The 27,086-nt window shown below is 37.8% G+C and overlaps 1 protein-coding gene across 2 annotated transcripts; it reads left to right on the forward strand.

Annotated features, from left to right (window-relative positions):
- Nucleotides 1-271: 271 nt before the first annotated feature.
- Nucleotides 272-27,086, forward strand: LOC121381218 (zinc transporter 1-like). 2 transcript variants are annotated; one of them, XM_041510423.1, is made up of 9 exons: nucleotides 272-466; nucleotides 7,319-7,512; nucleotides 9,110-9,350; nucleotides 10,766-10,981; nucleotides 15,004-15,145; nucleotides 23,431-23,474; nucleotides 24,333-24,412; nucleotides 24,913-25,095; nucleotides 25,676-27,086. In XM_041510423.1, the coding sequence occupies exons 2-9, from the start codon at nucleotides 7,342-7,344 to the stop codon at nucleotides 25,943-25,945; spliced, it is 1,347 nt and encodes a 448-aa protein (XP_041366357.1). In that variant the 5' UTR covers nucleotides 272-466; nucleotides 7,319-7,341; the 3' UTR covers nucleotides 25,946-27,086. The 2 variants fall into 2 exon arrangements, with proteins under 2 accessions (XP_041366357.1, XP_041366356.1); XM_041510422.1 differs by having other exon boundaries at nucleotides 274-779.

Here is a 27,086-nt window from a genome sequence, read left to right on the forward strand (position 1 = left end):
TCCCGCTGCCTGAATATTTGAAAGAAGCCCCCTCCACTACCACGTGGCTTCGCACCTGTTGTGCACGCGGTGTCGGGATTCGCCCGGCGCCGTCTTAGTGTTGACCCCCCCCCCCCCCCCCCCCCCCATAAATCACTGCACACGCGCCTTGATTTATGTCCAACTGTGGTTGGAGGGCTATTAGCCTAAACAAGTATACTAGTTCACACCGTCTATCACAGCAAAATAAACAAGAACAAGAATGAGAGCAAAACGACCCACGCAGTCACGCATAAAGGAGAAATAAAACACACCGACAGGCACAGTGCGGGTGCAAACGTGTTAAATTAATAGGTGGGAGACCTACAATTGGAGTTAGTTCCCCTGACAATTGACGTTTGGTACTATTACTACTACTACTAGGCCAATCGTTCGGAGAGACCTGTTTCCAAACTTCCTTTTGATAATTCTGTTTAACGTTTTTCTGGTAAATGTTTTTGTGCGTGTATTAACTAATTATGATCGGGGATTCATCACAAATCACAGCATAATGAACATTCCGGATATTGATGTTTTTAATTCAACTTTGCACACAGACCTTAATTTTTTGGTGTGCCGGGTGCAGACACTGAGACAGTTTTGTTATGGTGACTTTTGTAGACATTTTGGTGTCGCGTGAATAATCTTGTGTTGTGTGCAAAAGAAAACGACTTTATATTTTTTTCGTTAATCCAGTTTTCAGATGGTCATTTTACGTTATTCAGGAAAATAGATTAGACGTCTTTTTTTCAGCCTAGAAGGTAAGTGCCGAGTTTCAAATAGGATATCATATTGGATGTATTGTATTATGTATAGCCTACAGCGTCAGGGACGGTTGTAAAACGTGTGTAACTTAGGCCTACATGCTACACTGTTACTGTAGAGATGTGGTGAATAGACTAAAACGATGACCATCATGTTTCTAAATTAAAAAACTAAAAACACTAAATAATTATAATCGGACTGCTTAAAAATAAACAAACAAGCGGTGTGTGAGTGGGTAGGCCTAAGTCACAAGTGCCAAATCTGAATGCTGGTCAACTCTCCCCAAAACCAACTCGCCCCAGTGTTCGCACAACTTGTCCCAAACTTTACTGTCCATAAGGAGTCCGGTGATTTCGCCACCGGTCGATCTCGCCCGGGTGATCTAGCCGGGTGAAATAGCCGTAAATTCCATATACTGCTGGGCGAAATCTCCGTACTCTATATACATATAAGCAGATGGGAATGTCACTGTTTATTACAATAAATTGGTTATTATAATAATATTTAATTAATGTTTTGGGTTTGATACTGTTCTTTATTCCCAAGCTTTTGTTTTTTCTGTCATTGCTTTTGTTCAGTTTACTCCATATCAGCAAGGTTGGGCGAGATCGCCGACGTTTTGTGTACCATTTCATTGTACACTTACTTTATTATTAATAGACATATCACATAGGCCTACATCATAGTTCCCTACGTCAAGCTTAATTGTTTAGAACATTTATTAAGCAGAAATAGCGACAGTCCCTTCAATTTACATACACTATATGTATATACACCCCAAAGTAGCCTAAGTCCGGACAAAACTACGGCGATTTCGACCAGCTTTAACCAGCAGGGGCCTTACGGCGATATACAGCGATTTCGATCGGCAGAATACAAACACTAGCTAACACTTTAACAGGCAAAGACAGAAAAAAAGGACACATCACACATTGTTCGTATCATTTCATGCAGTAAATGATAGTAATATAAACATTTTAAATAATAAAATTCCTCTTTAGTTAGATATATATAGTACAGCGATTTCGCCTAGCAGATATGGAATTTACGGCGATCTCGCCAGGCGAGATCGCCCTACTTCGTCCATAAATAATGGTAATGAAATTAAAAATGGATGTCTACAACTTTGGTGTCATTTTATTGGGGATGCAGTGAACTCCTAGATGCAAACTAATTCGTATGAACTGAAAACTCGTATTGGAATACGAACTCGTATGTAAAAAAATAACGGTAAACTTGTATGGAGATGTATGGATATGCAGATATACTTTGATATTTCTCTTAAATGTGTATTTTGTATGTACATGCTTCTTATTTATGTCACCATCAGTCAACTATTTGCATGTCGTCTTGTTACTGGTCGGCGACAAACCACACAAGGTGTGTCTGCCATGGTTCCGAGTGAAGGTTTTTTTGTATTGATTTCAACTTATTTTCGTGCTTACATCCAATTACGGTTCAAACATGCTGTCCTGGGCACACACCTCAGCTATCTGGGCTGCCTGTCCAGGACAGTGGATTAGTTGACCAAGTTGTTAGTTTGTTAGTAGTTAGTGAGAGAGAAGGGGTGTAGTGGCCTTACAATTACCCATTGAGCCCTTAAGTTTAAGCTTAAGAACTCGCTCTAGGTTGGAGCCGGTACCAGGCTGCGAACCCTGTACCTACCAGCCTGTAGTCCGATGGCTTAACCACTGCGCCACTGAGGCCGGTCTCCGAGTGAAGTTAACTGGGTGGATTTTGTAGCAACTTTTTATAGTTTTAGTTTTAAGCATTGAATTCAGTGTTATGTTAAATTACTCTGATCCGCCGCTGGAGCATAGGTGTCAATTTAATAAGTAAACAGATTAGTTTAGGTAGAAGTGCTCAAATACAGGGCATCATCTCGTGTCAGACTGATGTCAAAAGAATATAACGGCGATGTGTAATCCGTTGTTACCGGTAATTGATGAACAAAAACGGTAATAAAAACCAATCAAAACACACATGTCATTAGACTTATTTTCTGCGACAGAAACCGTAAACAATGCATGCATCTTTTGCGTTTCTCACTAGCTCGAAATTAAAAACCACTAGCCATGGACGTCGGGCTTACGGATTTGTCAAACTCTGCATAAAAACTACACACAAGTTGCTATACAGTATTGGATATATATGCATTAACCTACACACTGAAATGATACACAGAGTGGGAGGTGTAACCTGATCACTGTGTACCTGTGTTATTGGTTGTCTCCCATTTGTTACACACCTGCATAGTCCCAGTTCTTACATAGTGAGCTTACGTTCTAATCAAGCAAACCCCTATAACCTTAGTAGAACAGTCTTGTCCAATTCACCTGTTCAGTTCAATTAAACTTTATTCCATCAAACCAATCACATTGGTACATAATACATGTATGCATTTCTAAATTGATATGCATACTGTAAATCAGGGAAAAAAACTAAAAAAATCTAAGCACATGTGATAAATGTTTACAGTGTGAATATCACATATATATATGACCATAGTATGCCGTAATATTGTTAATGTAATATCTTAAAGTGTTTGGGGAATATGGAATTCTTTCTGTGGTAGAACTAAGATAGTAGTAGGGGTACAGCTTTCAAGCCATTTCGGTCTTGGACGTTTTGGCCCCTGTCAATTTTTGGTCCATAACCATAGTTGTTTCATATTTAATCAATGTTTGTTTCATTATTTATTTTAGATATTGTTAATTACTTTGTGTGCAATGCTTTGTGCTATTAATTATCAATTGATTTCTGACAAAGGTGTGTGTGTGTGCGCTTGCATGTGTTTAAGTGTAAAAAGAGTTTACAGATGTACATTACAGATCTTTGTAAGCAAACAATTCATATTGGCAGGCCATTTTAATTATTACATTAGAAATAAACAAAAATGTTTCTTTGGTAGGTATTAACATGCATATATCCCAATTATTATTTTATTTTCCATAACATATTTATCTTAACATTACTGACATTAAACATAACTTAACCCAATTAATTTAGCCATTGTGTGATAATGAATTAAGAGGCCATTTAGCATGTTAAGAGTAATCATGTTTTTAAAAGGTAATTAAATATGCCAACTACATAATTACATACATTATTTAGCAATTACAAACAATAATGCTTCAAATATTGTATATGGGGCCGAAACGTCTGGGGCTGAACATGCACCGGGGCTGAAATGACCTGATACCGGGGTACATTATAAGTGACTGTTGAATACCTTTTATAATCTTACAAAGATTTGTTTTAAATCATATTTAATGAGCAAAGGTGAGTTGGATGAGATAAAATGCATCTAACAGTGACACTATATTCTGTCCCATCATTCTATAAATTTTTGTTGTTGTAAATAACCTGTTTGATTTGACGTAAGAAGAAAATTAAAAGTGTTTTGGAAATAAAAAACACCTATTTTTGTGTGCAATTTACGAATCAATCAGCTCAGACATAAATAACTTGTAAATTCCATAGTATGAAAAAAGGCATTTGCTGTGGGACGGACTATATAGTAACAGACACAAATGTAGTAATCTCTTTAATATATATATATATATTATGTAAGTACTCTTATAACAAACTGCATGGGACCAGGATTAGCAGTTCGTTATAGCAGTAGTTCGTTGTAAACATTTACAGAAGTTAGCAGTTTTCATTCAGGAAGTCGGCCACTTTGGATTTTTCAAATTTAAACACCATAAACACAAGAATTAGTGGGGTGGGTTTTTTTAATATTTCATTTATTATCACCAATGGAGGCAAATATGCAAATAAATACAGCATGATGAATCGGCCGGATTCAATAGCTGATATAATTTGGAAGTTGTAAATTGCCTTCATGCCTTTCTTTTGAAGGAAACATTTGCCTTGGCATGACTCAAACTTAAGAATTTGTGTTCTATGGCAATTTTTAAAAGAATTGCTATAGGTGAAACGACCCACCAATTGGCAGTTTTTAGCCTGCCTGTGGCAATTTAAAAAAAAGTGACATTTACATAAATCAACATGACTGAAAGGTTATTTTGCTGTATGTAGACATATTTCAAATGTGCAAATTTATGTTAAATATTAGCAGATAATGTACACCAGGTGTATTTTTTTTTCCGTTGTTGAGGTGCTTTACCGACGACACAAAGGTGCCGTAGCTGATGCTCTCTACCTATGGCAGTTTATATCTTAATGGTGACAATTGTTAAGTTCGAACCCTGCCTTGGTGTCATTATTTCTATTATTAAACTGAAGGTAACATTTGCTGTGCCCCCCACGGAATTAAAATTTGACCCCTGGTGTTCTAGGCTAGACTTAAAATAGGAAGTAAAATACATTTAGTAGGCAGAAATATATCTGTCTTGCTAAGAAAACAGCCTGCTGAAAATGGGATGAGAGGAGGTTTTACTTTTAGGATTAAAGCCTCTAAGAAAGTTGTAAACAGATTTTCGCTTTACGCATTCACTATTTTGAGCCCTGATGCAGGGTTCCTGCCAAAGGGTACTGAGGGTAAATCATGTACAGTAAAAATCTTGGAAATTAATAGCTGTATTTACTTTTTTAATAAGATAATTGCTGTTTAAAATTTGCCAAAGGGCATGAAATGCAGTGACTTATTTGAAAGCATTTCAAACTTGATCTGTTTTGTTTTTATTGCGTACCGTACTGGTACTCTTAAATTATTTTTTGCCAGAAAGCCTGTAATGTACATGTATGTACACATGTGCATGCATTTGACCCACATGATGTAGCTGTATCCAAATCTGTCAGTCAGTCTACTGACACATAGCAGAGATGAGTGACAAAAGCTGTCACCAAAGGGAAACTCTGAATCATATAAAATGTCTGAGGGTGGGGGAGAATTATGACCCAAACAAATGAAAAAGGATGTTATATACATGAAAAATATATATCAGGTACATGCATGTATATGTCAAACATTTATGCTACATGTAGCTGTAGCTGAGGCTACCTTACAGGTACCACACACATATATTATTGCCTGGTACTTTGAGGCATATAACAATTTACAGTATATATTATGTACATATATGCAGGCATTTGGACCAGAGGATTCTGTGCTCCTAAATAAACATTTCCCTTTGCAAAGTGCATTACACACAATCATCTCTTGCTTAAAGGGATAATCAGGCAAGGGTTTTGGACTGATATGCATATATTCAACAATATTTACTCAATTGCTTAATATCAACAAGTATATTAATAGTATGTTTTAATTAATAAAACAGTATATGTATATGTATAACAAGTGCAGCCATTTTTCTTCATCCCATTGAGGGAGCGGGATTTAGCTCAGTCGATTGTGTGCTCACTTGAGGTGCTTGTGTCGCAGGATCGAACCACCTTGGTTCCATTTAACTGATTTTTTTTTTTCTTGTTCCAACCAGTGTACCACAACTGGTCAAAGGGCATGGTATGTGCTTTCCTGGATGTGTGAAAGTGCATGTAAAAAAATCCCTTGAAACAAGAATACCGGTATGTTAATTTTTGTGGAATAATGAAACAGACTTGCATAGTGGCTACAAAACTAAATGACTCTCCATTGATATAACGTACAACAGTGATATAGTTCAGAAACCGACATGACTTTACTTAGTTAATTGGTCCATTCTTTCAGTTGTCGTCACGTGTGATTTCTGTTTGAAAGGTGTGTATTTGGTAACTTATATTACCAGTCTTTGCAGTTGTCTGGTACTTCAAGGGCAAGACTTAACTCAGTGGTAAAAGTGCTCGCTTGATGCACGGTCAGTCTAGGATCAGTCCCTGTCGGTGGGTCCATTGGGCTATTTCTGATTCTAGTTAATTGAAGACACAACAATGGTTATATGCCATTGATTAAACCAAAAGGATAGCAAACAATAATAGTTAGCATGCACTTTACTGCGATTTTCTAATAAATTCAAGATTTCTGTGAGCTGCATAATGTCAAGATTTGGCAAAAACATTATTTCATTTGTTTATACACTTAAGCTTATATATGTTTTTTTTTCTTCTGATATGATGACCTCACTAAAGTTCTGTCTCTAATATGTCACTTATTTGTTTGCTAATATTTAAAATAATTTTATCATTTACAGTAATTGAATAAAACAATTGATTGAAATGTATGTTGTATATATGCTTTTGTTTAATCACATGTCGAGAATGAAGTACTTGATTCTCGACAACATGTGATTAAACAAAAGCAAATATACCGCATACATTTTAACTTACATTCTAAAATGTTGTTAATCCATTGTCATAAATATATTATGAAAATAAATAACGGCCATACCCTGATCAAAATCCTGGGGGGGGGGGGGGGGGCACTACTACTTTTTATAAACAATGAAACACTATACAAATTAAACCCTGAGATGTGTATGCTATTTTCTTGAGTTAAAAGGGGAAAAAGTGAGATTCTTAGGGGGACAACTGCTGCCCCCCAAAGGGTACGGCCCTGAATAATTTACATACATGAATGTGATCTTTGTAACTTTGTATATATTTTTATACTTGTTTTTTTTTTTTTTTCCAGATTGTAATACACATTGAACCACAATGGCTTTGACGAAAACATGTCGTCTTATCACAATGCTGGGACTGACAGCCAGTTTCTTTCTGGTCGAGATTATAGTAGGATATATTACCAACTCTGTGGCACTGATTGCCGATTCATTTCACATGCTGTCGGATGTTGTAGCACTGATTGTTGGATTTTCCTGTGTCAGGGTGAGTGACCACTGTAGAACAAGGATGTGGTGGTTTTCTGATCAGTTACAATTAATTGTTCATTAGTCAAACTTTGTACAGATATTAACCCAGTCTTCAATGTTCTTTTTCATCCCTCTAAATCGGCGCCCAATGTGTGCTTTCACAGACCTGCATGGATTTAAAATGTTATGGGAAACGCTTATTTGGTTCCTAGCTTTGTGATAAATCAAAACCTCCGGAAACTGGTTTTGTTTTTGTAAATATGGTAATAGAGGATTATGTTACACGATACTAGAACTGATCATTTCCTTGAAATTCAGGGACCTGCTTTCATGTCCATGGGAAAGTTGGCAAACAAAGTTGAAAGATTTCAAATAGAAAGATGCCAGATTGGCAAGAAATAGATGGAATTCAAAGGAGAGAAAGGAAAGGGCGGAGTTGGATAAAAAAAAATACCCCCCCCCCCTCCCAAAAAAAAGCATGTATCTACTGTTGTAGAATAAGTATTTTCCGTATGTATTTTGTTAGGAATTATTGAAATATTGTATTGGCTATTTTATTATAATACCCACCTGGTAAATGTATGTATGTCCGCACAGTCGTATCAATTGCAATTTAACATCATCGTCCCAGGTCTTAGTCTGTGCATTCCCATGCCGTTGAGTTATGTTGGAAGTAATTGCAAGATTTTACATTATTTGAAGGTGGGTAATAAATAAAATGCTATGTACACTTGTTTTATCTGGATATCATTTTTTATTAAATTCATAAACATTCCATGATATGACCATTTATACACACATACACACATGGATGGAATATTAAGAAAAAGTATATAATTTTAGGGATAATGTTGTGGTTTAGTTGTTGTTTTTATGTGAGTATATTGACAGGTGTCACCCATCTATTATAATTTTCCACCAATGAAAACAGACTAGGATTTCAGACATCATGGGAAACACTTTTTCAGTTCCATGCCTTGTGATCATAGGAACCCATCGGAAACCGTTTATATTATTTTTGTTTAATAGTTGTACTCATATAATAAACATGGGAAACAAACTGTCTGTTCCGTGATTTTACCGACACAGTATCGGAAGCGATCGTTACTGTGAAAACATGCAAAATAGCAGAATAATATGTATGATAAAGAAAAATTATCCTATAAGTTATCCATAATATCCACGCCATTTGATATTTACATGGATATTACAGGGAAGTTATAGCCCAATATAGGATCATACATACTTGGTTAATAATGTTTTGCTGTCGATGAGTCATTTGTTTACAGCCAACTTGACTTGTATACCTCCTTGAGTGTAACATTTGTACCAATCGGGATGACGTCATATTACTGATGAGATGACTTGAAAACTTATTTACTAAATATAAAATTAAAATGTTATTTTAGAAATGTTATAGGATAAATAAGAATTCACTACTCATGTTTTTTAATATATATAAAATATCAACCATGTCTAGTTAATCAGTATTTGCCGAGGCTCTGCCGAGACAAATACTGATTACCATAGACGATGTTGATATTTTACATATTAAAAAACATGAATGATAAAGACTATTTATTATTATTATTAATTTTTTTTTTTTTGTGCAGATAGCAAAATGGCCAAGCAAACGCAACACATTTGGATGGATACGAGCAGAGGTGCTAGGTGCCTTGGTGAATGCCGTGTTCCTATTGGCTCTTTGCTTTTCCATTTTGGTGGAATCTCTGAAGAGGCTGGTTGAACTTGAGAAAATTGATAATCCCAAACTGTTGCTGATCGTGGGAGCCGCTGGTCTGCTGGTCAATCTAATCGGCTTGGTCCTATTCCATGATCATGGACATAGCCATGGTTTGTAGTGTTTCTATTGTTGGTTCAGTTTTATTTTATTTTAGAAAAATTCCTTGTTCTTAAAGTAACAAGTAATGTATAAGCAGCATTCTGCAGCTAGAACTAAGTTTACATAGTTTCTTCATTCAGTTCAGACTGGACATTTTGAACAGTTTGTACAAACACTGACCTGCTTAATGCTCTGTGTTTGTTTTTGGCCAAGAACCGTGTTCACTATGCACTCAACTACATGTAGTTGAGATGTGCAAAACTAATGTAAAAACCCATTCTCGACTACAGTCGAGACGCGACCAGTTTTCCTAAATGCAGCTGTCAAAATTCACAGTAGTTATGTATTTTGATTCTGTAAATGATAGAACCTGTGTTGAACATGTCCAGTGTATTATAGTCTGTTCCAAATTACATATGTTTTGCAGTAAAATTGTAAATACATCTCATATTTCTATCTGTAACAGGTCGTTTATTGTCATTTTTTCTACCGGTTGTTTGAATACCATAACAGGTCATGATAATACTGACACATTTTTATGGTTTTTATTCCAGGGATTTTCATAACTAATATATAAGATTGAAAAATCACTTGGGTATAATTTTGGTTAGTACTTTAGTACTCACTCGATTACACGTGTTTCTCTGTAACCTAACTAGCGTGCCATGTGCAAAAATTACATATTCAAACAAGGTCGGATCAACCTGGATATATAGGCCAGTGGCAGTGAACCAAAACTATTGTTTACAAGTTTCGACATTGTTTTATAATTTATAATTTTATTTTTATAATTATATATTATATATATAATTACATGTAATATAATGAAATACAAAAAACAAGATATGCACAAAACATTAATATGGTGTAAAGTTATATAAAATATGTACCAGCATGTATTGTTCACGTGACACCTAGCACACCTAGAATTTTCCAAAAGTTGTCAGTCACGATTCCTTATAAATTGCAAACTTGTATTATACTTGCATTTGCAGCTAGCAAATGCGATGTCCACTAAACTTCCCCAGTTAGCGATAGTAGGAATTTGATTTGTTTTAAGGTAAATTAAGACTTAAAAAAACCTACAAGTAACAGCCTAAAAATAAAAACCAACAAACAAAATTGCTGAAATATTGGTGTGGTGACTCCCGCTCCTGATGCCCCAGTTCCAACGCCTCTGGTTCCATATTGAATAACAATAGTGATTTTCTTCCGAATTCTCTATACAACATGCAAGAATTTTCCCCCCCGTTTCGGCACCCCTCTAGAATATTTTCTTCATCAACCTACATCTACATGGATATAGTTGCCTCATCCTGAGATGTCATTTGTAACAGTTTACAAAACTGATATAAGTGGGCCTTTGTTCATGTGTTCATTAATATTTTTTATTATTTTATTTTAATTTTTTGTTGAACATTTGCAGGTCATTCTCATGGTGCAGGAAATGACCATTCCCATGGGGGCAAGAAACACAGTCATGATGCTGTCCACAATGGAGCTGACGAAATCAAGGGAAAAGATGAGCAAGTGTCTCTTGTTATGGACCATGTCGGTGATGTCAGACAGGCCGATAACATTTTAACCATTGACACAGCCCATGACGATGATATTTCTATAGAGATAGAATCCCCCAAATTAGGTACATTTAACAAGTTAATACTTTGTTTTCAATATTGGCCGGTATCTCACACCCACAATGCTTATATGTGGTTTCTGCTAAGTTTTATTTTTCAGGCCAAAATCCTGTCAAAACCCCTCCCAAAAATCCTAACTTGGTTTGCATGGTAATGTTTCGTGTGTATTTAAAAAAAAAATATATCCGCATAATCCCGATCATATGGTATTTACAAAAGTAATATTCATTAGTTTTTTTCTTATAGTTATCGCAGATCTGTTATTTATTTACTCAACTTTTTTCTTTTTAATGCTTTTTTACTTCCATAAAAAAAACCCATATAAACAGTTTTCATTTGCATCATGTAGGGAAAAAATATCTAAACTGATTAATTATTATTAATATAAAATACTATATATATACATGATGAAAATAGAAAGGCCAAATTGAACATAGATGCAATTAGAAATATTTATTATTATATTGGAAGAGTTGAATATGAAAAAATCCATATTTTATAAATTTGTAATTACAAAACATTGGTCACCAAGGTTCTCGTTCATCCAAAAATATTGAGAGTCCATTGACTCACGACCTTATATTTTGAGAGTCCATTAGGAATGTAGGAGAGTCCACATTTGAAGATGAATTGATATATCCAATAAAATATCAAGTGAATTGTATAACAACTGACAACACAGAAACATTGACATTTAAATGGTTTTAGCCCATGTCGTAATAAAAAGTACATGAACATGAATATTTTTTTTAATTAAAATGTATGATCAATATAAAACAAATACTAGGTAACTCATATATATTCAACTAATAATGACACAAAAGAACTCAAATACATATGTATTTATATATTATATATAGAATGCCCCACATCCAAAATATTTTCACTACCACCTTACCAACATCTTAAAAAAAAAAAAAAAGCTAAAATACAATTTCATCATTCTATCAAGGTTACTAATTCAATCCACACACTAAAATGTGTTGTATTAAACTTTTGTTTGTAATTATAGCAACAAGTATCTTCAACCAGATCGATATAACAAAACATAATTGGTGACTATTATTAACATTTTGCCAATTGCGAAAAATAAAATATTGTGAAAGAATTTTTGGCTTGGCGAAAAAAAATTGCGAAAGATAAGCGCTGTTTGCATGTCCACGTGGCCAGTCTACTATTCAGTAGTGTACTGCCAGCTGCTTGTCGTAAAGCTAGAAAACGTGATTAAATAAAATGAAATACTGTTTAAGACAAGTTGCATTTTTTATATTAAATGTTTGATTACTAGCAACAACAAGTTTTACTTTTTATTAGTCATGTTTTGTTGTACTGGTTAATGTTGTAAATCTGGGTCACGTGATTGAGTTCATTTCCACGAAGTGGGTGCATTGATGAGGAATACATATTGTTTCTCACTTATATACAACCGATTGTACCAATTAACACTAATTTCCAAGAATTTTTATTAATGTTGCCGATTTACTTTACAGTAAATTCAGATGTTTAAAAAAAAATCGTATTGAAGTTAAATAAAAATAAAAATATACTGCTTCCACAGGGACGCACGTGTATGTAATATGGTGCGTCCCATCCTTCATCGCTGCATCAGGGACCCGGGACTCCGGGTCCGTGAGAACCCTGGGTTTTATAAAGAAGTACTTAAAAAGGATGTAGTGTGGTTGCAGAGGAGGACAAAATATCCCTACTGAATATATGATTTTATCCCACAATCACTGTATTCATTGGCATGATATAATGACTAGATAAACGTCTATATGTTTGGTCACTGACCAAAAATATAGGTCACATGACATAAGTCTGACTCAACTCAAGTATTTCAGACTAGATTTTCAATAAACATACTCTTTAAATCATTTGTTTTAGTACAGTAAATGAAAATAAATTTAAGTCTTGTGACAACAATACAAAACTTATATATATGTTTATGAATTGGAGTTTAGAAACGCTTTTTGAATGTGACAGAATGTAACTAGCGTCTTACAAAGAATGACATCATGTATCTTGTATGACGTCATACGGCAAAAGCCTTGCTAGGTTGATGATACTTAATTTGCTTACACAAAAATGGAATAAATAATGATTTTCCGACTATTCCTGTAGAATTGCAGGATGACATAAATAACTGGTTACTGTCTTAAGATATCGGCTTTATCCTGCTCAGGTCGAATGACGAATGCAGCTCGGCAGAGCCTCGCTGTATTCGCCATTCTAACCTTCGCAGGATAAAGCCGATATCTTAAGACAGTAACCAGTTACATGTATTCTCTATTTATTATTAAAAATTTTAAACTAATGGCAAGTGTGTTCTGTATTGTGATTGATTAATTACATTCTTTTTCCGGAATCAAATGAAAATAACACCCGGAAAGCTAATAATGTCATTAGAAAGTGACGTCATTAGCAATTGGAACAAACAAAGTAGACGGTTCAAGGGTCTACAGTTAGATGGTAGCCAATTATTTTTTTCAAGAAATACCAAATATACAGTTAGTACTGTAGAAAAATGATTCAGTTTACAATGGACTTGACCATATCAAGTTTTTCAATTTGCAGGTGTTATTGTCTATTTGATGCCCGCAGATGTTTCCTTTTTGACTGAAAGTTGTTTCCTAAGTGTATGGTTTAGCAGTGTGCGATTTTGGTTTAAAAAATTTAAGTGTCGTAAGGACTCTTTGTTCGCAAATCTTGAGAGCCCGCCACCAACCCAGCAAGCCATACATATGACCAGAAAATACACTAAATGTTTTGCATGAAACCATGAAAAAGATTGCTATTCAAGACTGGTTTTGAGATATATGTCGACTGTGTCATTTCGAAGAATCAATGTAATTTGTACAAATAACTTTTATGAGCTATGCAGCCAAGCTAACGAGTTTTATATGACTTGTGCAAGCTTCGGGCTCCTGGACTCCTTAAAATCACAGACTGTTTAGTATATGTGTATTTGTACATGTATGTTTGGATAGATCGATATGCATATATACATATACGTGCAGGGCATAAAATTTGGCATGTACAATTTTGTCGTTCATCTGCCGGTTTTACAAAACCAATATCAACATAAATGACAGATCGTTCGTGCAAATGCTGTAATCGCTCGTCAGAAAATCCAAACAAACGTGTGTTTGCTAAAATGATCAATGTTTTGGAAAATTATGTGCAGTGGGAAATCCCTGACCTAGATGTACGTCATAATATGTGCTTGATGGTAATGTTTTAACCAGCTTTTCCTCAATTGTTTAACGTGTCCAGCTATTTTCTTCATGACCACTGTCAACTTTCTTTACAAAATGCTACCTACGTTAACACGCCACCAACATATTTACAATTTACTGACGTCATGATATGCAGTGTTTTCAGCAAGTCACAGAACTTTTATGAGGAGTTTTTTAGAATATTATATTATATACTGATGCAATTTAATGACACTGATGAAAACAAAATATGTTTAAAAAAGACCCAGTAGATGCGTGTCATGAAAATCTGTCTCACTGCTGTTCCCAGCCAATGGAAATAAGTCGGCCGATTACATATTTTCTGCGGAGTTCGACACTTGTAGACTGATTCGGGTCTATTTATAGTAAACGCAATCACATTCTAGCGACTATACCTAGTGTCGGACAAAATGACCACTAATATTAACTTTGTGACTGTCAAAGCATGCCAATACATAGCCTCATCTGGCTCACACAAAGGTACATATACTTGTGCAGCTAACATCAGATTGATTTAGTTTAAAACCCATTTTGTCTGTCTCAAGAGCATGTACCATGTATGCACTGTGGTGTGTGAGATCCCATGCCAACAAATTAAAACTAACATTAATAAATTTTGGTTAAATTATATAAAGGTTTTAACATGTTTGACAAATATCTACAGATCAGTATTACACTAGTTTAAGCCTAAATTGAATTTTTTTTTTTTTTTTTTTTTAAAAGCTTCTCCCAATTATTTACACTTGCTGGTCTATAATATGGAAGTTCTTTATGATGATTATATATTTCAGCATCAAGTGGCCATCTAAACATGAAAGGCGTATTTTTACATGTTCTTGGAGATGCACTGGGGTCAGTAATTGTGATCATAAGTGCCCTTGTAATCTGGTTTGTAGAAGATGATTGGCGATTTTATGTGGATCCTGCTATGAGGTAAATCCATTACGGTTGAACTTTGTGAATATACTATAAATTATGAAATGTTAGGAACATAAAAATATTAAGTAAGGTATCATAAAAAACCGACAGGGCTATGACATTTGTCACAGTGATGTCATAGCCTACAGTGGTTTATATCGTAGCGCTATAAGATGACTGAGTATATCATTCATTAGTATATGTGGTTATATTTCTAAAATCTAACAAACAACTGAAGACAATAAACACCACTACTAACACTCATGTCATGTATATCCCATCCAATTTCCGGGGCACAATATTTTTAATCTTGTATATTGAGGTACACCAAATAGAAAAAAACAAAGTATCAGATGTAGGCAGTTTATTACTTTTGGCAGCCCATATATATAACATAATATTTGTTTTAACATAAAATGTTTATTTAAGAATTGACTGCAATTATATTTTGTTTCATGGAAGTATGAATTGACCGCAATTATGTTTTGGTTCATGGAAGTATGATCTAAACAAAATTATGTGCACACTTCATACTTGCATGAACCAACAAATAATTGTGATGAAATCTTGTAATAAAATATACTCAACAACGAAAGTTTAGCTAATGTTAAAAGAAATGGCATAACATTTATAAATTAACCTATTTTTATTAATTAGTATTCACATCTCAAATGTTCACCATTTACAAACAATATAAATTCATCAACCTTTGCCTTAACACAACAGGTGGACCTGGTTTTCTTTTAAGTTTATTCAACCATGGCAAATTTAGACGTCATAAAAGGTATTTGCTAAACTTTCGTTGTTGAGTATATTTGTGTATAATTTAACGAAACATATCTCTTATTTTTGTATTGTTTGTGTAAATGTCATTGACATAATATGGAGTAGAATACAAACATTGCTTCATATTATTTGAATGATGTCATTTGGTAAATGCATTTTGACCACAGATTTTGTTATATTGGAAGGAATTGCCCAATTTGTGTTATTCATATTAAATCTCAGGAATGTGAATGAAACTTAAAGAAAACAATGCTTTATAAAAAAAATTATGGGAACTTTCCTGTAATGTCTACATTTCTTTGACCCACTGAGTGTCATTTATTCGCGATGATTTTTTTCATCAGTGCATATGGAGTACTGTGCTGAAGTATTTTCGATTAATTTACTTTATTATAAAAAGTCCAGTAAGTTGTATTATTTAATTGTTTTGGTTCATGGATATATGAATGCAAAAACGTAAGCACCATTCAGCATTAGTCTTATTCAACTTACTGTGCTAGCACAACAAATATGCTATTCAACCTGAGTCATACCTACACACTGCAGAATTCTCTCCCTTGCCGGATATGCGCAATGCTATCCTTGCACGGGCTACCTGTAACTTCATTCTCAATTCTGCACCTGTTAAGCTTTGGCAAAAAGTTTTCTTTACTTGTAATTTTGTGTTTGTTTTTTTGGTTGAACTTGACATACGGTTGGTAGTTGGGAATTCTGTGTTGAATTTACCATGTCCGACGCGAGTTCGTTGACAGCTAGCGCACGGAAAGTTTGTGCGCGAGATGGTTGTCCATTTCCTTTACGACGTAAAGACACACACGTGTTGTGTCCGGACTGTCGGTCTTGTTCTCAAGACCGTCAGTGTGAGATCTGCGCCACGTGGTCTCCTGACCAGTGGGTTCGGTTCGGTTCGCAGACTCAGGTTTCGGGTACCAGCAAAATCTTGTCGTCTGCTTCGGCAGTAGTCGGCAAGTCGGACTTAGTGGGTAGGTCCCATAAGTCTGTAGACACTTCGAAAAGTGTCCGGAAAGGGGGGAAACACAAGGGTGTTTCTTCTTCGGTCCGTGTTACGAGTACAGTTACAGATACTTCGGGAGCGCCCCCCCGGGCTCCTATTGTGACCGTGGTACGTGAGCCGTCTTCGTTAGTGACGGCGCCTTCTTCTGTTTGTTTGGCTTCGTCGCGGGCGTCGCCATCGTCGTTACGGTTACCTTTACAAACAGAAGGGGGGCAGGGTGGAGTCGTCGCGGCACCGGTTTTGACGACTTCATCGGTTACCGAGCACATGCACTCCGTTGTGCATAGGTCCACTGCTTCGTCCGCAGAGCAGGTGGCCCCGACTTTGCCTTCGATTGCTGACAGTCGCTTCGGCACCTCATCATTCTCAAGGCCCGAGGAGAGTTCTGCCAGTTTGCTTCGAACTGAGCCAGTTGTTCCGATGCCGGGATCCGTCTCTGATGGCATCCCGACCGATGTTTACCGTTGGGTGGAGGACTCATCCCGTTTGGGTCCTCCGTTTGCATATGTTTACCCCAAGGGTCCGGTGACTTCGGTAGCAACGGACATCTCCTCACAGTTTGCACCGTCTTTGGTCCCTACCTCTTCGACTTTACTCGATAGAGGACGAGGTTCGCGCAGATACCCCTCGGCTGGGGGTACTCTGTGGCCGCAAACTCCGACCGTTCCGCACTTGGCGCAGGAACGACCGTTAGGCTTTCAGGAAACGTTGTTTCGGAGTTTTGTGGAATTTTTGAACGCTTCGCCTCAGTTGGGATCATTGCTTTCGCAGACGGGACCGTCGGGTGCGGCTCCCATTTCCCCCCCCCCCCCCCCTGGTTTTCCGCCAAAACCAGCAGAAACTGCGTCTCGACAGCAGTTTGACGATGCAGTTAGGGATTGTCGTTCGGTTCCTATTGTTTCCGTCTCGGGAGACGCTGCCCCAGGGGCGTCTCGATTAGGGGGAGGAGTCCATATCGATCTTCGGGATCCAGTGGACAGTGACCTGGCTTCAGAGGAAGCGTCGGTTGGACCGGATTCTGTCGCTGACCCAGCTCTCTCTCACTTCGGTTCGGAGGTAGAGGAGGAGTGCGATTATCCGGCGGTTCTGGCTTTTGTCAGGGACCAGGTCCGACAGGTATGCGGGGACGCTATACCTCAGGTTGAGGCCCAGCCTACATTCAAGGGTGTCTCCTTCGGGAACCGTTCTTTGAATTTGGTCACTCCTCGTGAGGAGTCGGGTTTACCACTTGCACAGGAGGCGCACAGTTCACTTTGTGACATTGATGTGTTGATCACTGGCAGTGATCGTATCCTGGGAGTGGGTGTTGATGAGTACCCAACGGCACTGCCTACGGGGAAAATCCTAACGGGAGCGCGCATTTTTCGTGCCGACTCCTATGAGACGTTGGGGGCGGATTTTCTCGAACATCCGGCGGTCGTTCCCGCTAGTGTCCGAGCCGCTTGTTCCCCATCGCCGCATGTGTCATTGCCAATCGCGGATCTGGAATCGTTCGAACGGCTGGCTAAGTCGATGTTCCAGGTTAATAACCATTTAGGTACGTTCCTATTTGGCTTGGATAAGGCTGTCGAGAGCCTTCCCGCGATGGCGAAAGGCTGTTTGGAGGCTGCGTCAAAAGCCTCTAAGCATATCGCTCAGTTATCTGGCCGATTGTTTGCGAACAGTCTTTTGTTACGGCGTGACCATTACCTGGCGGGTTTGAGTGCGTCAAACGTTGCGAAGACGTTTTTTCGTACACGTTCGGTACGGGAAAATTTACTTTTCGGTCCCGATTTTAATATTGTCCTAGACAAGGATTTGTCGCGACCAGTCCCGAACACTCGACCCTCAACCTCTGGTAAACGTCGGTCCACGTTTTCGGGGTTCAAGCCTCCTCCTGTAAAAAAGGCTGCTTTTTTACAGTCGGCTCAGATCCCTAGGGTTCCTGACACTAGGAGGCAACCAGGTAACAACCCGTCTTCCGCTAAGCGAGGACGCAAACGTCGTACTGCGTTCCGTTCTCAGTCCACCAAAGGCGTTGCGCCTACGGGTGGTAAGCGGTTGGGGTGAGGGTATGTGAACGATCGGCAGTTGCTTTCGGAGGTACCGTTAGCAACCATACCCGTGGGGGGCAGGCTCCGCCATTTCCTTCGAAATTGGTGCAAGCTGCCTGGTCTCGACCCCTGGGTTCTGTCGGTCGTTCGACACGGTTACAAAATACCCTTTTCTTCGAGCCCCCCTCTTACTTCCACTCCGAGAATGCCGCCGTTACCGTCCGCGGATCGGCGCGTTTTAGTGGAGAGTATGATTGCCGAGTTTCTCGACAAAGGGGCCATCCAGAGAGTCAGTCTGGACACTCCGGGATTTTATTCTCATCTTTTCTTCGCCCGGAAGAAAAATGGGGAATGGAGACCAATCCTAAATTTGAAGCCACTGAACGTCTACGTCGATGTTCCTTCCATGAAAATGGAAACGGTTCATTCGGTCCGGAACCTGCTTCAAATTGGGGAGTGGGCTGTGTCGATCGATCTGAAAGACGCATACCTCCATGTCCCGGTGCACAAGGCGTTTTGGAAGTTTCTGCGCTTCCTGTTCGACGGGAAAGCGTACGAGTTTCGTGTGCTCCCGTTCGGTTTGGCGACGAGTCCCCATGCTTTTACACGTGTGGTAAAAGCGGTGGTAGGTCATGTTCATTTGTTAGGGGTTCGAATGCATACCTATCTGGACGATTGGTTGATCCCAGCTTCGTCGCAACAGGAGTGTCAGACCAATGTCGGGGGTTGGTTTTGGACACGATCCTCCAATTGGGTTTTATTCCCAATTGGGTGAAATCGGAGTTAACGCCGGCTCAGATTTTCACATATCTCGGAGTGGTCTTCGATCTTGTGGTAGCGTCGGTTCGTCCCACCGATGCGCGTATCCACAATTTCCAAACGTCGGCGCGACGTTTGATGGGGGAGCAAAGTACTACGGTACGATCTCTCCACGTGGTGTTGGGCCACCTCGAATCTCTGGCCTCATTGATCGTGCGGTTCAGACGATTCAAACGACCACTCCAGTGGCATTTGTCCCCACGGTGGGACGGTCACAATTGGGACACGATAGTGCCTCTGGGCCCATGGTTCACTCATCCGATACAGGAGTGCCTGTCGGACAAGTGCATGTCCCTATCGGTTCCGTTGCACCCCCCTGCTCCGGATCTGATCCTGTTCACGGATGCGTCGCTGCACGGGTACGGGGCGCATCTGTTGGATCAACACATTTCAGGGGTATGGAATCTCTCCGAGAGGAAGCTTCATATCAACTGTTTGGAGATGGAGGCAGTGCATCGTGCCTGTCTTCATTTCCGGTGTGTTCTTCGACACCGTCGAATTCTGTTGAGATGCGACAATACGTCGGTAGTGGCATATCTCAATCGTTGGGGTGGAACCAAATCGGAGACTTTGGGTCGCAAAGCTCTTGCGATTTTGGAATTCTGCGACCAACTAGGGACCACTCTGTGGGCGAAACACATTCCTTCATCGGTGAATGTGTTAGCAGATGCCCTCAGTCGACATACCCCTGTTCAGACGGAGTGGATGTTGAACAAAGGGGTGGTCGCAGCGGTTCTTCGGGTGTGGGGCAGTCCACAGGTGGACATGTTTGCCACACGGTTGAACAACCAATTGCCGGTGTTCGTGTCCCCGGTACCGGACACATTGGCGTTGGAGTACGACGCGTTAAGTATGGATTGGACGGGACTGGATTTTTATGCCTTCCCTCCTCCTGTCTTACTCGGCAAGGTGTTGACCAAAGTGGTCCAGGAACCTTGTCACGTGACGTTGATAGCTCCTCTGTGGGTGGCGCAGCCCTGGTTTCCACAGCTCCTGTCACTGTTAGTGGCAGTCCCGTTCCGATTACCAGTGTTGTCCGATCTACTCAGCCAGCGACTGAGTCAGACGGTGTGGCATCCGAAGCCGGAGGTCTTCCGGTTTCACGCGTGGAGGTTATCAGGGCTTCCTTGCGACGCAGAGGTTTTTCGACAAGAATTGCGCATCTCGTCTCTTCAGCAAAGCGCAAATCTACCGAGTCGGTATCAGTTTATCAGTCACTGGCGTATGTGGGTTCGTTGGGCGAACGCACGGGATTTCGATCCCTTATCGCCTACTGTCAACGATTTAGCGGAGTACTTTCTGGCGTTGGTCCAAGAAAGGAAACTTAAAGTCACGACAGTGAAAAGTCACAGAGCTGCGATTTTCACTACTCTTAAACAGTGTGGATGTCGTGACTTTTCTACCAACTTGGTGTTGCATGATTTACTTAAATCATTACAATCCACGGTTGAACGACCTTCCATTATTCCGAAATGGAATGTCTTTCTGGTGTTGCATGCTCTTAAGGGTGCGCCTTATGAGCCGTTGAGGTTTGCTAGTCTTCGTGCCTTGACGTGGAAGACTCTGTTTCTGGTTTCACTGGCAGCTTGTCGTCGGATCAGTGAGATACATGCTTTTTTGCATGACTTGGTTGATTACAATTCGGACGGGTCTGTCACTTTACGTACCGACCCTATCTTTGTTGCTAAAAACCAGTCTCCAGGGGAAGAGTTTCCACCTACTGTCATTCACAGTTTATCTCGTACACTGTCATCTGATAACTCGGATAGACTTCTTTGCCCGGTGAGAGCATTGAAGTATTATTTGCAGCGTACGAAAAACCGGCGGCAGGGTAAAAAGAGATTGTTTATTTCTTATACCATTAGGCCGGGTGATGTCACAAAAAATGCTTTGTCTCGATGGATAGCAGCTACCATCAAGCTAGCATATGAGATGGCGGGTGATCATGTGTTACGGAATTTCTCTGTTAAACCACATGAGATCCGAGCCATTTCTGCTTCCCTGAATTTTCATGACTCTTTAGATATTATAAAGGTCATGAATGCAGGGGTTTGGAAAGGACGGCACACTTTTGACCGTTTCTATTTCCGGGATATGGCGGTTGGTCCTGACGGTACGCGTAGGATCCAGACAGTCATTGCGGCTCAACACGTCGTGTCTGTGCGCAGGGCAACGGAAAGGGGTCGACCTCTTTTCCGTCCGACTGCCATCGATTCACGCTTCGGACATGTTTAACACTCCACTCTTTTCTGAGGGATGGGTTTTTTTTTTGTAGTGTTGTCTACCGTTTCCTCTCCCTGGGGAGATGTTTTTCCTCCTTTTCATGGGGATGAGTTTTTCTTTTGGGAAGCCCCTTTTTATTCCCAAAAGTTTTTTGACTCCTTGTTACCGTATGTCGTGGTTCGTCCTATCTCCATGTCATTACTTCAAAGGAGCTTTTTGGGTACGGGTAAGTCCTCTATTTTCTTACCTCCTCCCATTAATGTTGAATTCACGTGCTCTAACGGTGTCATTGCACGTCCGTTATAGCATATTTGTTGTGCTAGCACAGTAAGTTGAATAAGACTATTAGAAAATTTGTTTCTAATTTTCATTATTATTCATACTTACCTAGTGCTAGCACAACAAACTATACCTCCCACCCACCCCTATGAGGCTTTCCCTCGGTGGGTGGACTTTGAACCGAGAATGAAGTTACAGGTAGCCCGTGCAAGGATAGCATTGCGCATATCCGGCAAGGGAGAGAATTCTGCAGTGTGTAGGTATGACTCAGGTTGAATAGCATATTTGTTGTGCTAGCACTAGGTAAGTATGAAGAAACCTTCATTATAAAAGCTATTTTGTTAATTTGTAGTAATAAATAAATTATTTAACACATGAATCAAACATGGCAAATATGATAATTAATGTAGTTTAATTGTGATAAAATGGTCAAATAAAAAAGTTACTTGTTCAGCCATCTTTTTCTGTTTGTGTTAATAGTTTATTTACTGAATGAATGAGAGAAAAAGACTCCATCGTATGCAGTAATATGGGATAGAAAAGTACACCCTCGGTGGTGAACATTTCGACCTTGGGACTCGGCAAGTCTTGTACCAGGTCGAAATTTCCACCACCTCATGTATACTTTTTCTTTTCCACATGACCACATATCATGGAGTCTAATAATCCTACATGACCGTGTATGGTGGAATCTTTTTCTCTCATCCATTTGATAAATGAACTATTATTTTAGATGCACAAAGATGTCAGAAAAAGTAACATCTTTATTTGACTATCTTATAAATAAATTACACTATTATATTTGCAGCATCTGTTTCCAACAAATTAACAAAATAGCTTTTATAATGGAGGCTTTAATGACAAAAGATGTATCTAGAACTGTTGTTTGGTTGACCTCGGATCACCAACTCTCATTAATATGACATCATATATTACCAACAACTTAATACTGCCTATGTTAAATGCAGTGACATAGCCTATGCATGATAGATTTATTCCGTATGGGTTGACATCATGGAATGAGTCTGTCTTGCATAGCTAGGGTTGGGTGAAAAACAAGTCTTATTACATGTATGTATTTCATTGTAGATTTTACATTCTGGTAAACGGCTTGATTTTATACCGTTTTAAAATTCTGTTTTCAGCATTATTCTGGTGATGATCATATTGTGTACTACGATTCCACTTTGTAAGTATTCAGCAGAGGTTTTTTTTTTCATTTTACAGTTAGACACTTATTAAATCTGGTATAAAATTAAAAACATTTTTTAAAAACTAAATATTGATTTTTAATACTGGGTTTCATTTGCTACAAATTATTAATTGTTGTTAAAATCAATGCAGTTAAAAATACTTTTGAAACAAGTTGGGTGGGTTTTGGGATTTTTATTTTTTAATTTGTAATGTCTAAGTTTCTTGAGCCTTTTAAAAAACCCTTTATAATGTATGTGTTATTTCAAATTATTATAAACAAAACTTTGTATGCATTTATTATAACAATAAGTTAAAACTATCTTATGCTTATATGTAGTTTCTTAGACACAGGGGTGCAGAAAGTACTTGCCCGCTTGCCATATGAGAGTAAACATTCTGACAGACGAGTTAAAAAATACAACTACTAGTCCGACGGGCGATCTGTCTTTTTCTGACGACTGTAAACCTCCACACACACCCTCTATAATTAACTATAATTACAAACTTTCTGCTTAACACAATTTACCCTATTATGAATGGACTATGTCACTAAAAACTTAATGTTATCCTTCGATAAACCTCAGAAATAGACATCATTATGTAAAACAGGTAATGGAAAGTATATTACAAACTGATTTATGGATATTTTAACTATATAAGTTGTGCAATTTGTGACTGTTATACATCAATAAATGCACAAAAATTGATAAACAATTTTTATATGTTGACAAACTTGCACACAGAATCATGTACGTGGAAAGTGGACCTACAACATGATTATTTAAAAGTCGTTTTTGTTTTGTTATAATGCCTTGATGATATGAATTTTTATTTTGACATTATTTAATTTCAGTTAAAGAATCAGCATTTATACTCCTTCAAGCAGTGCCATCACACATACGAACAGAAAGAATTCGATGCAAGTTGGAAAAGGTTTGTAGTGATATTCTTTTTGTTGAGTTGTAGGGCATTAATCGAGTACAAAATGAAGAGAAACTGAGTACAGTAGAGCAGTTACTTCCCTTCTAAGTACCTAAGGATTGTCTGTTATATATTTTACGTTCATCGGGGTATGAGCAAACAAAATATCTGAATCGAGGAGCCGTTCACACACAACTATTGGGATAATTTCTTTTTGTTCATACCCAGATGAATGTAAAAGAAATTACAGGCAATTCTTATAATTGAGTTTAAAACATTTAATAATAACACTAAAAATTAATTATTATTTTTATTTATTTATTTATTTTTTTGCTTCTAAACAATGCTCAATAAAACAAGATATTAGTGTAAAGTGATGTCAATAGATAAGACGTTCCTTGATGTTATTTTTCTTTGATCGATATGCTCTTTGATTAGTATTTAAATTTAGAATTGAAGACCTATTAGAAGTATGTAAACATTTAAGAAATTTATATGAATTTTATTTACAGCTTGAAGGTATTCGAGCGATTCATGAGTTCCATGTTTGGCAGCTAGCTGGAAACCGCATTGTGGCCTCCGCACATGTTAGTTGTCTCAATGTTCATGAATACATGATTCTTGCTAACAAAATCAAGGTGTTATTCCACGATGAGGGAATACATTCGACAACGATTCAACCGGAATTTATAGAGGTTTGTATTGATTTTAATCTAAAATTATGAATCTTTTTATGTAAGAACTGACGGTTAATGGATGTGATAAAGTCTTTATTTTTATTTTATTAACATTATTTATTTTTAATCTGATGTCAGCTTTTTTCTGAATAAATAATATGCTGCACAGAGTAGCTAGAATTTAATATTAAATGCTGAAAAATCACTGTGTTATGTTACGTCATAGAGTTTCAGCTTTGTAAAGATGATTTCCACTTTAGAAATACTGGAACTCACATGAGGATTTGTTAACCAGATGAAAAGCCGTTTTAAAATGACGCTACACGATACAAGTGCCTTGTATGAGAATAGTTGTGACAAGACTTGTATTGATTGCTATGCAATCAGCTATCATTGTACGAGGCAAATGTATTGTGTGGTGTCACCATTACCGTATTGAACAGTCACTTGATGCTTTATAATTTTTAAGTATTTTTTTTTTTCCTTTATAAATTTTCCCTTGTAATGTTTAATTTGCAGTTTAAGTAAATAACATTTTATTGGCTTCACCTTTTACATGAACTTGATCTCTCACTTATTTTTCTCTGATAACTTTCAGATTGATGAGATAGCAAATGGCAAAAACTGTGCTCTTGAATGTGGACCGGACTTAAAATGTTTCACGGACACCTGCTGTGGTCGTAAGCTACCCAGTAATAATGGTACTGGTCCAATGAAAAAAAGTGACAGTTTTCCCAGACGATCCTCGATCGATAATTCCTGTTCAAATGCAGTCACTGCCGAAAACAATGCAGATAACACCATTGCTAGTAATAATGCAGATAGCAGTGCCAATGTAAAATCCATCAGAGAAACAGATATGGTGTGATATTTACAATCGACAAAATCACCATCAGATAAACAATCATGGTGTGATAATTTACAGTCAACAAAATTACCATGAGAGAAACAAATATGGTGTGATATTTTAAAGTTAACAAAATTACCATCAGAGAAGCATGGTATGATGTTTCAAGACTGCAACATTCATGCTTCAGTATTTCTACTCAGTAATTATTTTTATTACATACGGAGCTATAAAATATATGTCTACTAAACCATAAAATGATATTTGGTGAAAAGTCATATTTTCACTGTATTTTAGTTACGGTGAAAATATAGAAATCATATTTATATTTTTGGGAACAAGTTCCTGATTCTGTTATCTCCTTTGTAACTTACTACGATTGGGCCCAGATTTTCGAAGCTGTCTTAGTGCTATGGTATCGTAAAACTATTGTACGATATGACATGCATTGATATGACTTGGCTTACAACAGTTTTACAGTGTCGTAGTGTTAAGATTTGGCCTGATTAGGTTAGTGTTTCTTCATCATATTTTAGTTTTATAATTACCAATGGAACTGATCGTATTTGAATAGTAAAAAAATATACTTTCAACAATACTGTTAAGTGCAATGATGGTAAAATATCTAAAACTGATAGAGTACAAAGCCAAATAATGGTGACAAAGTCCTGTCATTGGGTGTAACTTCGATTCATAGTTTGTTTTTGTTTTTTGGACTATTGCTTTGTCAAGTATTTTTTCACAGCAGTATTATTAAATAATTTTTAATTTAATAATTAAAGGTAATTTTTGTTTTCATTTCTTTTAAAAATTCCATGGTCAAAAGTCCTTAGTGACCAGTTCACTGTCGGTAGGGAGGGCGAGGATAATGTATTTACAAATGCCACAATATGCTCTTTAATTAGTATTTAAATAAAAAATTGAAACGCTATTAGAAGTATGTAAACAACATTTAAGAAGGCTGGTGTGGATAAAATAAAACTGATAAATCTGATCATGGCCTTACAGTCAAAGCATAAGAAACTCTGAAAGTCTTGGTCTTTTTTGTTTTTTTCCCACCTGAAGTACTTGCATCGCTGGATCGAACCACTTCATTGGATCCATTCAACTGAATTTTTTTTCTTGTTCCAACCAGTGCACCACAACTGATCAAAGGCTGTGG

This window comes from Gigantopelta aegis, chromosome 9 (assembly GCF_016097555.1).
Source record: "Gigantopelta aegis isolate Gae_Host chromosome 9, Gae_host_genome, whole genome shotgun sequence".
Classification (NCBI taxonomy): Eukaryota; Metazoa; Mollusca; class Gastropoda; order Neomphalida; family Peltospiridae; genus Gigantopelta; species Gigantopelta aegis.

What these genes read in the sequence shown, in the direction of transcription:
- LOC121381218 (XM_041510423.1), top strand. Translation starts at nt 7,342, where the DNA reads ATGGCTTTGACGAAAACATGTCGTCTTATCACAATGCTGGGACTGACA. An exon ending in TTGGATTTTCCTGTGTCAGG is followed by an intron (nt 7,513 to 9,109) that starts GTGAGTGACCAC and finishes TTTTTTGTGCAG; the next exon opens with ATAGCAAAATGGCCAAGCAA. An exon ending in TTCGATGCAAGTTGGAAAAG is followed by an intron (nt 24,413 to 24,912) that starts GTTTGTAGTGAT and finishes TTTTATTTACAG; the next exon opens with CTTGAAGGTATTCGAGCGAT.